The 13,945-nt window shown below is 40.9% G+C and overlaps 1 protein-coding gene across 1 annotated transcript in view; it reads right to left on the bottom strand.

The window, feature by feature from the left end:
- Positions 1 to 13,945, bottom strand: part of LOC137049120 (uncharacterized) — a 134,132-nt gene that overhangs the window by 10,922 nt on the left and 109,265 nt on the right. The window contains 9 exon segments of the mRNA XM_067427504.1: positions 6,922 to 6,931; positions 7,099 to 7,419; positions 7,762 to 7,833; positions 7,935 to 8,237; positions 9,464 to 9,781; positions 9,819 to 9,990; positions 9,993 to 10,181; positions 10,496 to 10,587; positions 10,703 to 11,005. Coding sequence (XP_067283605.1) covers positions 6,922 to 6,931; positions 7,099 to 7,419; positions 7,762 to 7,833; positions 7,935 to 8,237; positions 9,464 to 9,781; positions 9,819 to 9,990; positions 9,993 to 10,181; positions 10,496 to 10,587; positions 10,703 to 11,005 — 1,780 coding nt within the window.

Genomic DNA, 13,945 nt, shown 5'->3' with positions numbered 1-13,945 from the left:
AGGATCTTAAACAGGTAAACAGCAGATCACTTAAAAACTTTGATTTGAGACGGTGAGTGTGGTTTGAGTTACAGAGTTCCCCCCGGTTTTCCTGGATTTTCCTCCACATCGTCATAGTCTGTTATTAGAAAACAAGAGCAAATTCGTGGATCAACTTGCTTTAAAAGGCATTATAACAAACACAATGTTTTCAGTCTGTTTAAATGTACTATTGTGATAACAGAACAAGAGAAATCGATTCTATAAAGCTATTATAAAGAATAATAAACAAGAATGATTCAGTAAAAAAAGGTGTCAGTAACATACCAAAAGTGTCACTCTTATATTCCCCGACATTCTTCACATCATCATACTCCTCCTCAACACCCGCTGATATAAATGTGTCTTATTAATTACATGAAAAAAGTCTTCATACTTTACATGCTACTTACTATAAGATGGAAAAAGAGGGCTAAAAAAAACCCTGTTCTAATGTAGAAGAGTAATTTAAAACCCACACCTGCTTTATCACTGGAGAACTGCCGGACGATGACAACATCATCATAGTTTTCTGCCAAGTCCTCTACAACAAAATAAGGAAAAATATTGTTGGGGTGTACCGGTACCCAAATCTGACATTTCGGTAGATATCTCTCATTTTGAAGTCACGTTTCGTTATGGGTTCGGCACAGCAGAAAATTTAATTTATTAAACAGTGGTTAACTGAACACATCTGTCCTTAAATTAATGAAATTACGACTAAAAGTGTCTTAAAGATAATGCTGTATAGGGAGCACTTACTTGAGCATTAAAGGTTAAAACAGAGGCCAAACTAGTAAGCCTAAATGTAGTTACTATTTATTTTGAGATATAATCAACACTCTAAACACATTGTATGGAAACATAAATTGCACATAAGGCAGTTTTTGCCTCTTTCGAAAGACGTCTTTCAGCCTTTGAAACACTGATTGAGTGATTACACGACATGATACATTTCTGTAATCTGTAATGCATCCTCAACATACTTTCAGATGTTGATTCATGTTTATTCTTTGGATTATTTTCCATGATCACCCTTACTTGTGACATGCCTTGAACTGACGTGCCTATTTTGTGATAAAATACAACAGAATACAATGTTCATGTAATAACATTATCGCTTCATCACAGCACTGATTATCTCTTCATTGTTAGTGGGTGGGATATATTAGGCAGCAAGTGAACATTTTGTCCTCAAAGTTGATGTGTTAGAAGCAGGAAAAATGGTCATGCATAAGGATTTGAGCGAGTTTGACCAGGGCTAAATTATGATTGCTGGACTACTGGGTCAGAGCATCTCCAAAACTGCAGCTCTTGTGGGGGTTCCCAGTATGCAGTGGTCCGTGTCTATCAAAAGTGCTCCAAGGAAGGAACAGTGGTGAACCAGTGGCTCATGGGCAGCTAAGGCTCATTGATGGTGAGCGAAGGCTGGCCCGTGTGGTCCAATCAAACAGTTGAGCTATGGTGGTTCTGATAAGAAAGGTGTCAGAATACACAGTGCATCACAGTTTGATGCGTAGGGCTGATAGCTGCAGACCAGTCAGGGAGCCCATGCTGACCCCTATCCACCGCCGAAAGCGCCAACAGTCCGCAGAAAGCGCCAACCATGTGAGCATCAGAACTGGACCACTGAGCAATGGAAGTGACCTGGTCTGATGAATCACGTCTTCTTTTACATCAGGTGGATGGCCGGTTGCGTGTGCGTTGCTTACCTGGGGAACACATGGCACCAGGACGCACTATGGGCAAGCCGGCGGAGGCAGTGTGATGCTCTGGGCAATGTTCTGCTGGGAAACCTTGGGTCCTGTCATCCATGTGGATGTTACTTTGACATGTACCACCTACCTAAGCATTGTTGCAGACCATGTACACCCTTTCATGGAAACATTATTCCCTGGTGGCTGTGACCTTCTTCAGCAAGATAATATGCCGTGTCACAAAGCAAAAATTGTTCAGGAATGGTTTGAGGAACGCAGCAACCAGTTTGAGGTGTTGACTTGGCCTCCAAATTCCCCAGATCTCATCCCAATCGAGCTTTTGTGGGATGTGCTGAAAAAAACAAGCCTGATCCATGGAGGCCTGTGGTGCCTAAAATCTTAGATACCCCAGCACACCTTCAGGGGTCTAGTGGAGTCCATGCCTCGATGAGTCAGGGCTGTTTTGGCAGCAAAAGGCGGGCCAACACAATCACATAATGTTATGCCTGGTTGTATAATAATAATAATAACACACACACACATAGTCACACATATATGCGTTCAGCATTGATTACACCATCCGAATTCTCTGGTTTGATTTGTTGCTTTTCTAAGATAATTTAAGAGGAAAGAGAGAATAAACAGACACAAATTCAAATAGGTAAATAACATTAACTGAATTCCTGAGATCAATTAAAGTCACTGACCTGTTGGGCCTTTAATGGTGGTGACGTCATCATAGTAGTCAGGTGTGACTCCAACTGCAGATTTTGCTGTGAAAAAGAAAACACATACATGCACATTATTCATATACAGTATACATTGTACTTTATTATTACACTCTGCTAAGATTACTTTTTTTCTCAATGTTTTTAATTTAACATATGTACATACTTTTTGTATGTAGCAGGTAACATTATAATACATCATTCCTCTAACCTGAAAGAAGCTCATCAGCATCTTCATATCCAGAATGCGATTTCATAGAAAGGACACTTCCTGTTAGGAACAGAGCAGAACTATCAGACAATCACACATCAGCCAAAATCCCCACATGCTTTAAATCATATCAGAAAGCGCTTTATTGCAAAGGGTGCTTGCACAGACAAGGGTTTTTTCTCTGTAAATACATTTCCAGTGCACATGTATACATACTACAACAAGATACATAATAATAATGATAAGATTAAAAATATGAAAAGTACAGTATAAGACACAGATTAGGCATAGTTACAGATATGAACATATTTTCAGTTAACAGTATTATGGATAATAAATAAAATTGAATCAATGAGATATTTCACTAAAACATTGCTCTTGAGCAAAACATTGGACTTGAGCTTTGGAAACATACCAGGTGCCTACATCTACACATGTGCTTTATATCCCAGTTCAGTTGTGCAGATGGTTCAGTTGTAACACTGTGTTACAAGGTGCCCCTATTAGAACTACACTATTATATTCTCTACTTTATATTAATTCTATTGAGAAACCATGAGGAAAAAAAGGTGAGTCAATGTTCAGAAATCTAATTATTTTTTAACTATGCTGTATAGCTGTATTTAGTGATGTGTTTGTTGTCAAACAAAAAAAAAGTATATTTTTAATGATTAAAAATGCCATTATTTTATTTAAAATAGTGAATTTGTTGACAAAACATTTTAGTTTGTCTTAGATTTTTTTATTTATTATATCAGATAACATTTCCAAGCTGTCACTTGGTCATGTTACAATGTGCCCTCACATTCTTTTGTGGTAAATCAAGAAAAAGTGTCCACTGAATTAATGAAACAAAGGAACAGCTAGGTTATTAAACCACATAATTGTACTAGATGTGTGCAATTAATGTGGGAAAAAATAAATACTCTGAACCCCAAGTGGATTTACACAAACTGAGGCAAGCGCTAGGTTCTCCCCTAAACATGCTCAATGCTTCCATATCTGGGTATGTATATTATTTTTTGTGTAGACAGTGCCATTCCTGTCAAACGTGTGAGGCGTTCTCTTTCATCATCTTGTGTTCGAGATCCACCTATGGGAAGGGCATCTGTACCTGACCTCTGCCAGACTGATTTCATGAAATAGCGTGTAAGATGCATAATCGCTTTTTAGTGTGTTTATCAACGCTGTTTCCTTCTACACCCTACCCCTAAACCTACCCATCACAAAAAAACTGTGTTCAATGCATGCGAGTGATTCATTTTCGCCGTCATCATCACCCGGGTATATTCGCCAGAAGATGCGAATGAGGACTCACGCTCACAGCGCTCAAATATTGAGTTATCTTTCAAGTCTTGCACTTGAACGGACAAACTCACACAAAAATTATGTCAACATGTCCATCTTGAAGAGTATCCAAGCAGACAGTCTGAACATGCCTTAAGAACTTTATACAGTCGAGAAAGACGACTCATATCCCTGCATTAGGTCTTAAAGGGGCAGTAGCCTTAACTGCTGTCTTTTTAATGTCAAATAAAAGATAAGGACATCACTCACTGCTCTTGATTCAATAGCTTTTGTAAGTTCAATAAGGATTGATCTTTAATTTAAACAGTTAAATATGCAGTTATTTTACATTTGATTACTTTATTCAATTTCTCTACCTACCTAATGTTAGACCTACCTGAAATACCTAAAAGCATTGTTCATTTTATCAGTATCTTTGCTCAATAGTATTTATTTGTGCTACTGCTTGCTGCTTAAGTTATTTGTTCTTATTTTCTTTATTTGTATTAGTCCTCTATTCCCTGAACATAGTAAATACCAAACCGTACTTGTAAAAACCACTGTTCACTCTTTTATCTCTTTGGTTCGGAGTAATTGAACGGCTACAGGATGTCCTGTTAGAACATGACGTCTCACACCAGTCTGTACGTCAAGATGATTTATTTAGCAAATGTTTGTGTATGTGTGTGTGTTAATATATTTGGGTTTATATCCATTTCTTTATTGTGCCATTTAATATCCTAACTTAAAACTAATAGTTAAGCGATACTAGATCTATCAAGCAGCACTTAACTATTAGTTTAAACCCAAATAAACCCAAATATATTAATACAAACACAATACAATTTATGTTTATGCTATAACGATGCGAGCTTATAGCACTTGGTGTTAACAGCGCATGCGTCTAACTCTGAATAACATGCTCGTATCCTGAGACACTTTCATATCTATACAATACAAGTGCTAGCCTGACAAGCCAGACCCACATCAAGATGTTTGGTCTGGAAACTCACTATTGACAGGGCTCAGTCTGAGGGGCGGGATAAACGGTTGTCTTTCAAACTCTTTCAAGCCTTTAAGTACTGCATAATTAAGGGCGTGGTTACAAGTGGATAGCCATTTATTACGTCTATAGTTATTATAGCTATATATGATATATATATATATATATATATATATATATATATATATATATATATATATAGTTAGCTATAGTTATTATGAGCTGCGTGCACATCCTGCCTTTTTGCCCATTTTCTGTTATCCGGGAGTGACACGCGATGACTCACTCACAAGATGGCTTATCGGAATCCTATGGGTGACGTCACGGACACTACGTCCATATTTTTTTACAGTCTATGATTACAACACACACATATAGCCGATCGCGCATCACGCGGAGATCGCGAGTGATGCCAACAGAGTTCTGTCAGAGCAGTGATATTCAGAAGTGTGCTCGCAAGCATCCCTTTTGGGACTTAAATGCGCTCATACAAAACCATTCAGTAGCGCAGAAATGTATCAACACTGATATCCTGTTTACAACTCCGCGAAAAGTTTTGGAGCGGTCCAAATCACGAAAGGAGGTGGGGGAGTTTGTAAGAGTCCATTTATGAAGGGTGGCATTTTTTACAGTACTGAAACCGTGAACCTAAAACCATGATACAAACCGACCCGTGAGCAATCTGTACCGTTACACCCCTAGTGTAAAGTATGCGAGGGGGTGCCACAAAATTTTGAACATTTTCAAAGGGTGCCATGACTGAAAAAAGGTTGGGAAACACTGGTGTAGATCACTACCCAGTCCTACACATAGAACATCTTTTTGCATCTCTGGCTGGTTTTCAATTATTCAGTAAGCTGGACTTTTCAAGCTCTTGCTTCTTCGAGATATCCACTCAAAAAGAGCTATTCTGTTTCTTACCTTTTGGGATTGCCCCGGCCCCTGCATTATTTCAGAAAGCAATGGTTCAAATTGTCTTTGGAAGTCTAAATACTCACTGTATCTTGATGACACACTAATAACAGGACGAGATGATGTGTAACACCTTACAAAATTAGTCCAAGTATTCACTGCACTGAAGAAATATGGCCTGAAATTGCAGCGTGAAAAATGTGAATTTTTCAGACAATCATTGAAGTGTCTGGGTCATTACATCGGTGTAGCTGGATTACACAAATCACCAGAAAAGATCAACCCCACAATGAAAGCACCGGAACCAACCAATGAATGTCATTTATGCTCTTTTCTTGGGATGATCAACAACTATGGCCATTTCATTCCAAATCTGGCATCTGTCTTGAACCCCTCAATGCTCTATTATGTAAAGAAAAGAAATGGTGCTGGAGCATGGCATGTGAAAAATCGTTTCAGAAAGTCGAGGATCTCCTTACCTCACCAGCTGTATTCACACATTATGATCCAGACTTACAATTCGTCGCACATGTGATGCATCCCCTTATGGGGTGGGAGTGGGGATATCACGTGTGCACCGATGGGTAGGAAAAGCCAATTGCTTTTACGTCTCGGACACTCAGTAAAGTGGAACAAAATTATGCTCAGATTGAGCGTGAGGCCCTGAGCATAATTTTTTGAATTCACTCACCCCTTAAATTAAGTGATCAGTCTGTTGATCATGACAAATCAAGCACATTTACTCACCCCTCTGAGTTAAAACACTGTGTTTTTTACTGGCTCTATGATGAATCTCTTCATAAACGACCTCAGTCTTCATACTGTGTCTCCTCTTAGAGAGAGCTGTGAGTGTAGACAGACAAACCTGCTGTCAGTTCACAACACATGACTGATCACACACTGAATAAGACACAATATGACAGTCTCTGGATCTCTCCTACCTCTCCTCATCACTCTGTTCCGCTGAATCAGTATAAGCAGTGGCACTAAGAGCAGTAAGAGCACAACTCCCAGTACAATCACAGGCACGGAGAGAGACGCTGGAGGAGTTTGTGGAGGAGTGACTGATGTTGAGCTGGAGCGCACTGTCTGAGAAACTGGAGGAGAAGCTGATGTTGTTGTGGCAGGAGTAGTGGACACTGACAAATCTGTCAAAACAAACACAACAACACATTGGAAAAAGCTAATTATATTATTAGCACTAAAATGTTGTATATTGACTAATATCAGTCAGTGTGTTGCTGTGACCTGCACAGGTGAGTCCAGCGTGCTCTTTGTGGGAGCAGTCAGTGTGGTTCTTCAGGGAGCGAGGACAGTCCCACAGGTGAATCTCATTCCCTCTGCACTCGACTCTGTTCAGCCACACAACACCTTCACCAGCACCAAAGGCTGAATTCCCATCAGCCCTCAGTGCTGCTCCACAACCCAGCTGCCTGCAGACCACCTGAGCATCGCTGATGTCCCACAGATCATCACAGACTGAGCCCCACACAGCGTTATGATACACCTCCAGCCTCCCAGAGCACCGGCCCGCCCCTCCACTCAGTCTGAGAGGAACATGCTCTAAAATAAACATATAATAGACAACACATTATTAACACATCAGGCCAACAGAGTTCTGTCAGAATAGTGATATTCAGAAGTGTGCTCGCTTAACCCCTTTTGGGACTTAAATGCGCTTTCAATGTGCACTTTTGCTGGGCCCGCACTGTTGCGAGCTCCACAGCAAACCTCTTCCTGACAGTCAAAGCTGCATTATGTTACGAAAGTGGAGACTTGTATGAAGACTACAAGTGTTTAGGGTGCCATTTGGGACAGGGTCTTGGTTCCCCAGAACAAAATCACATACATACATCACATATGGCTGTTATGATTTTTATGTTCTTGTACATCAATTCAATTTACCTGAACACTGTCTCTGATGTGGAGATGTGGAGCATGACAAATAGCTTCTAGGGGACTCATGACTCTCCTGTTCTGTAATCACAAGTTAATTCAATATTATTTATAAATTTAGTTTATATTCTCAATAATGTTTACTGCTGTATTTTTAGAGATGAAAACTGCAACTGTCTTACCCGAGCAGGTGATTTTGGCCACTTCATCCTTATTACATTCATTCTGTCCCCATGGTAAAGATGAACACTGCCACAGATTTGAATCGTGTTGTCGACATTTCACTTTATCCAGCCAGTTAGGAGCTGATTCCAGTCTTGGTACAGAATTGAAAAAAGCACCAGATCTTCCACAGTTCAGCTCCTGACAGATCAGACTCACTGTGTCTGGTTCCATCTGGTTCCAGCAAACATTACCCCAGGATCCATTGTAGAAAACCTCCAGATTCCCTTCACAGCCCTCAGTTAACCTGATCTCTTTAAACTCTAGATGGAATCATGAACGCAACCTCAGCTTTCAATCCAACCCCATTCATTTCAATCAATAACATATGACATAACATTTATACATGGGCTGGACAATGAAACTGAAACACTGGCCAATATAGTTTTGGAGGTTACACGCCCATATATATATGGTCTGGTGGCCAATATACACTGGTTTTACATTCCATCCATAAGAGGAGAATGTGAAGGTTTAAATAGCAGAGCAATAGAACAGCTGTACTTAAAATATTGCAATCCACACAACATAATGAGAGACAAATCAGAGTTCAAAAGAGGATAAACTGTTGCCTCATTTATGAAAGGTAATGTTGGCATCCAGGTAATGTTGGCATACCACCAGGTAGGATGAACCACATCAAACAGGAGAAACTATCGATTCAAGAGGAAGCTGTCTGAAAGGGATGTCTAGGTCAGAACACAGATATTTGTCCAAAAAACATAAAACCACAGCTGCGCAACTCACTGCAGATTTCAATGTGCACCTAAAAGACACTTAGACATCTCACTTATGCCAAAGACAAATGCCATTTCATTGGTGCCAACAGTGCAAATATTGGGCTGTGGACAATGTGAAACATGTATTGTTCTCTGTTGAGTCCACCTTCACTGTCTTTCCAACATCCGTGCGAGTTAAGATGTGGATAAGCCCTAAAGAAGCTTTAATTTGGATTGCTGAGTGTCAAGATTAAAGCACGAGAGTGGATCAGTAATGGTTTGGGCTCCAATATCATGGCATTCCCTATTGTGCTTGATGGGTAAGTCATTGCCAAGAACTACCAAACTTTTCTGGAGGACCATGTGCACCTATTGGTTCAAACATCGTACCCTAAAGGGGTGCCATGTATCAACATGATAATGCACAAATACATACAGCAAGATTTGACAGAATGGTTTGAAGAACATGAAAGTGAAGTTAAACATCGCCCATGGCTTGCACAGTCACCAGATATCACCAGCCTCACATAGTGACCAACCACTGTTCTGGAAGAGTGGCTCAAAATCCCTCTAGCCACCTTGAAGGACTTGTATCTGTCATTCCCAAGACAAATTGATGCTGTATTGGCTGCAAAAGGAGGCCCTACACCATACAAATAAAATATTGTGGTCTAAAACCTGGTGTTTCAGTTTCACTGTCTAACCCCTGTATGTGTAACTGTTAGATTTTCCCACCATATATTTTAAATGACTGAATAATAAACATTTACCTGAGCACACGACTCCTACATCCTCCTTGTGTTGACAGTCATGGTTTCCCCAGCCTGGAGAAGAGCAGTTCCACAGGGACGTCTCATTCCCATCACACTCCACCTCATCCAGCCATATGGGTCCAGAACCAGGACCAAACCAGGCTGGTACCTGCTGGTTACTGAGGGCCACTCCACACTGCAGCTGTCTGCACACCACATGGGCATCTTTAATATCCCAGGAGTCATCACACACTGTCCCCCATGAGCCGCTGTGAAAAACCTCCAGCCTCCCTGCACAGTCTCCCCCAGAACCCACCAGCCTGATGGACCCGTGACCTGATATTCAGAGAGAGAAAAACACATTATTGATCACTAACAACTGAAGAATCTGCCCAGATGTTGCTCTTCTCACCAAGGCAGGTGATTGACAGCTGTTGTGTGGAGCTGCAGTTGAGAGTTTGTGGAGAGCTGCAGTTCCCCAGATGAGCTTCACTCCCAGAGCACTGGAAGCCCGTCACACACTGATGACTGAGTTCAGGACTGGATGAAGAGGAGCCGGAGAAGTTCAGCACAGAGCCACAGCCCAGCTGTCTGCAGACCACAGAGGATTCAGTGAGACTCCAGGAGTCCAGCAGAACTCTCCTCCAGACCTGATGGATGGAAACTTCCACCTCCCCCTTACACTGTCTCTCTCCAGACAACCGCACCAGACCATCATGAACAGCCAGAGAGGAATCTGAGTGAAAGATGTGTCATTTAATTAAGATATTGAAAGGTAAATAGTATTAGGAGAGGAATAAAATTAGGCTTCAATAAAATCCCCTCACTAGAGCAGATGACTCCAACATCTCGTCTATGAGAACATTCAGCTCGACTCCATGAAGAGATGGAACATTCTGAGAGTTTTGTTTCGTTCCCGTGACAATCAAACACATCAGCCCAGATTTCACCACTTCCCTCTCCAAACCAGTCTGATCCCACAACAGACACAGCAATCCCACAATCCAGCTGTCTACAGAGGACACTGGCAGCTCTCATATCCCAGCATGCATCACACACTGTGCCCCAATCATTGAGGAACTGAAGCTCCACTCGACCAGAACAAGAGTCTGAGCCGTTCATCAGTCTGAGATCAGTGTAACCTGGACAAAAAATTGATAGCTTATTTAAACAGTATGAAACTAGATAATTGATAAATGAGCAACACAACAGCAGTATGTTATGTATCTAAAGAGAAACCAAATGTTTAAACTCAACCAGAACAAATCACTCCAACATCATTGTCATGGGAGCAGTTGTGGGGTGATGGTGATGTTGGACAGAGGTGAATCTGAGACTCATCTCCTCTGCACTGAATCTCTTGTGTCCACATCTGAGCGTCTCCTTTGCCAAAAGCAGCTTCTCCCAGCACCTGTACAGGAGCTCCACAGTCCAGCTCTCTACACACAACCTCTGCATCCTGCTGGTCAAAGGCAGCAGCACACACTGACACCCACGACTGATCATCAAGTATCTCTAACCTCCCAGAGCACAGGTGAGGTCCATTGATGAGTCTTGAAGCTTTATGACCTGTTCATATTACAGGAATGACAAAAACAAATGACTGATAGTTAAATGGTTAGTTCACCCAAAAATTAAATTTATGTCATTAATGACTCCTAGACCCCTAATGTCGTTCCAATCCACACCCGTAAGACCTCCGTTCATCTTCAGAACACAGTTTAAGATATTTTATATTTAGTCCGAGAGCGTATGTAAGTGTATGCACACTATACTGTCCATGTCCAGAAAGGGAATAAAAACACCATCAAAGTAGTCCATATGTGACATCAGTTGGTAATTAGAATCTCTTGAAGCATCGAAAATACATTTTGGTCCAAAATTAGCAAATCTATGATTTTATTCAGCATTATCTTCTTTTCCATGTTTGTTTTCAAACCTTAAATAAAGATTCAGACGGTTATGAATCAGTGAATCGATCAATAATTCAGATAGTAGGAGATCCCTAGCCTGACAAGCCAGACCCACATCAAGATGTTTGGTCTGGAAACTCCCGATTGACAGCTCAATCCGAGGGGCGGATAAACGGTTGTCTTTCAAACTCCCTCTGCACGCGATAGGATAGTGCCACAACCAACCAGAGCAACGATGGTGAAACGGAGCTTGTTGATAGATTAAACATTCGCCGTATCCGGTCAGCAAAACTCTGAACACATCTTCCCTTCTTAAGAATGACTTCAGTGCTGTTCTTTGTTCTTTTCTCAGAGAAAAGCTTAACTCCAAGTCTTCCAGAGTCGTAGTCAAAGCAAAGCTGATTCGAAAGACCGCCGTTTGCCAGTTTCTGTGTTTACTAGAAGCACACAAACGCAACTCGGCCGTCGTCATTATGGCCCCGCCCACCGACCCTATACACGATGCGATTGGCCCGGCAAGAGTTAGGCGAATACAGCTCAGAGGGGTATTGAGAGTTGCTAGACGACACTGGCAGGCAGATTAAATTTGCTGCCGCTAGGGTGCGTCTAGATTTCTAGGCTAGGAGATCCCCCCTATTGACAGAAATGAGAGAGGGAGGGGGAGATGTGAGGGAGGATGTTTCAGGCGTGACTTTTTACCGCGCTGAGTCGAAGTACTCTCAGAAGTGCTGTTCCGCCAAACATTATTGTTCTCCTTTTTAATCTGCTTAGAAAAGCGCCACTTTTTATTTTATGTCACCATACTTGATCGTTGAACTATTCGTGTAACTGTATTTAAATAGTGACAATGTGGAGGTGTTTGGTCTCCTCTAACTTGATCTCTGTTTGGTACCGTAGTAAATGAACTGTGCTTAGTGGGCTAAGCTAAATGCTATCAGATCGTCACCGCGCGTCAGAGTGATTAAGTTCACGCACTGAGATGAGAGAGGTATGTATCAACTCATCTTAGTTAAAGGGTTACTTCAGCGATTAGCATATGACTTTGTATCAGTAGAAACCCTAGAGTATATTCAAATGATTGTGCTTTCCCCCCTCATATCCCCCTGAGACAAGAGATTTATGCATTTTATTTCTGGAAAAGTTCCTCCTATGATGCAAATTGACGATATTTGCATCATAGGAGGAATGTTTGCCCAAAGGCTAAAGACTACAGCCAGCAGAGGGAGCCATTTCCGCATGTTTTGAATCTGGCATTGGGGGATGGGAGATTACACTCAGCTTGCTGGGAGAGCTCAGCTGGCAGCTGCAGGCACTCATTTAAACGGAGCTATGGTGAGCAATGTAAGTCTTTTAACTTCTCAAATTAATTTCTATGAAAGTTAAGCTTGCAAAGGCATGAACTGAAACGCGCCAGACTGAACTCGCGTTGTGAATGTATGCCGCGAGTGTAGTCGCGATTACCTCAGGTCTCATCACAAGAGCTCATCAGCTCATTTATCTCACTCCTGCCGTTAGTGCTCAGTGCTGTGATACTTGCGCGGTGACTCACTCATTATATTAAACAGACACGTTCAGTTTTCAATTGTAGTGTCTTCCCCAACTCAGTCACAGTAATCAAGTTGGTGGCTTTTGTAATGGCCTCACTGGGCATCGAAGCATTCTGGGAATTGTAGTCTTTCATCCCCATGGGACAAAAATACATTTTCTGTCTTTTCTCAGTCTAGAAGGCACCAAATTCACAAATAATTTCACATTTCTACTGCATTGATGACCCAGTTTAAATACAGATTCATCTTCCCAGCGCTGAAGTACCCCTTTAAGGGAATAACATAGATTAATATGAAAAAGCGGTGAAGTATCCCTTTAAACTGTGTTCCAAAGATGAACGGAGATCTTACGGGTGTGGAACAACATTAGGGTGAGTCATTAATGACATCAATTTCATTTTTGGGTGAACTAGCCCTTTACATACAATAACCATACAAATATTAACAGGTTTCAAAACAAATATTCTGGTAACACTTTACAATACAGGTGCACTAATATGCATTAATTCATGCTTAACTAATGCACAGATAATCATGAGTTAATGTATTACTAATGGTGAACTAACCCATTTACTAATGATTACTGCATCAGCAACTAATGAAGATTCTGCATTATTAATAGATTATGTAATCATTAAATTGTTATTAGTTAAATATGTCATAATGTATTCATTCCATAATAACATATCATATCAACTAATAATTTAAATTAACGTGTTAATTACCAAAAGTGGTCAAAGCAATGCATTTCAACATCCAGTTGTCTGCTTTAGTGAATCATTAGTTAAGTAAGGGATAATGTATGCAGCCGGTTATCAGGTCTTGCATCACTCTGAAGGGGTTTATTCTGCGATAACAACCGGCTAGGTCTGATTTATCCCGTTTACTGCTACTAGTCTCAAATAAATTAGACACAAAATATTGTCTTGAGATTAAATATTTTATTAGCTCTTACGCAAAGCTTTCATGAAGAAAAGCAGTTCCAAACTGCCCTAAGCCTGTATCTATTGCTGAAGATTTGTTTTTACCATATGCTAAAT

This window comes from Pseudorasbora parva, chromosome 20 (genome assembly GCF_024679245.1).
Source record: "Pseudorasbora parva isolate DD20220531a chromosome 20, ASM2467924v1, whole genome shotgun sequence".
In the NCBI taxonomy this organism is placed as follows: Eukaryota; Metazoa; Chordata; class Actinopteri; order Cypriniformes; family Gobionidae; genus Pseudorasbora; species Pseudorasbora parva.
Note: the sequence above shows the minus strand (reverse complement) of the source record. Positions and strands in the feature narration are given on the sequence as shown.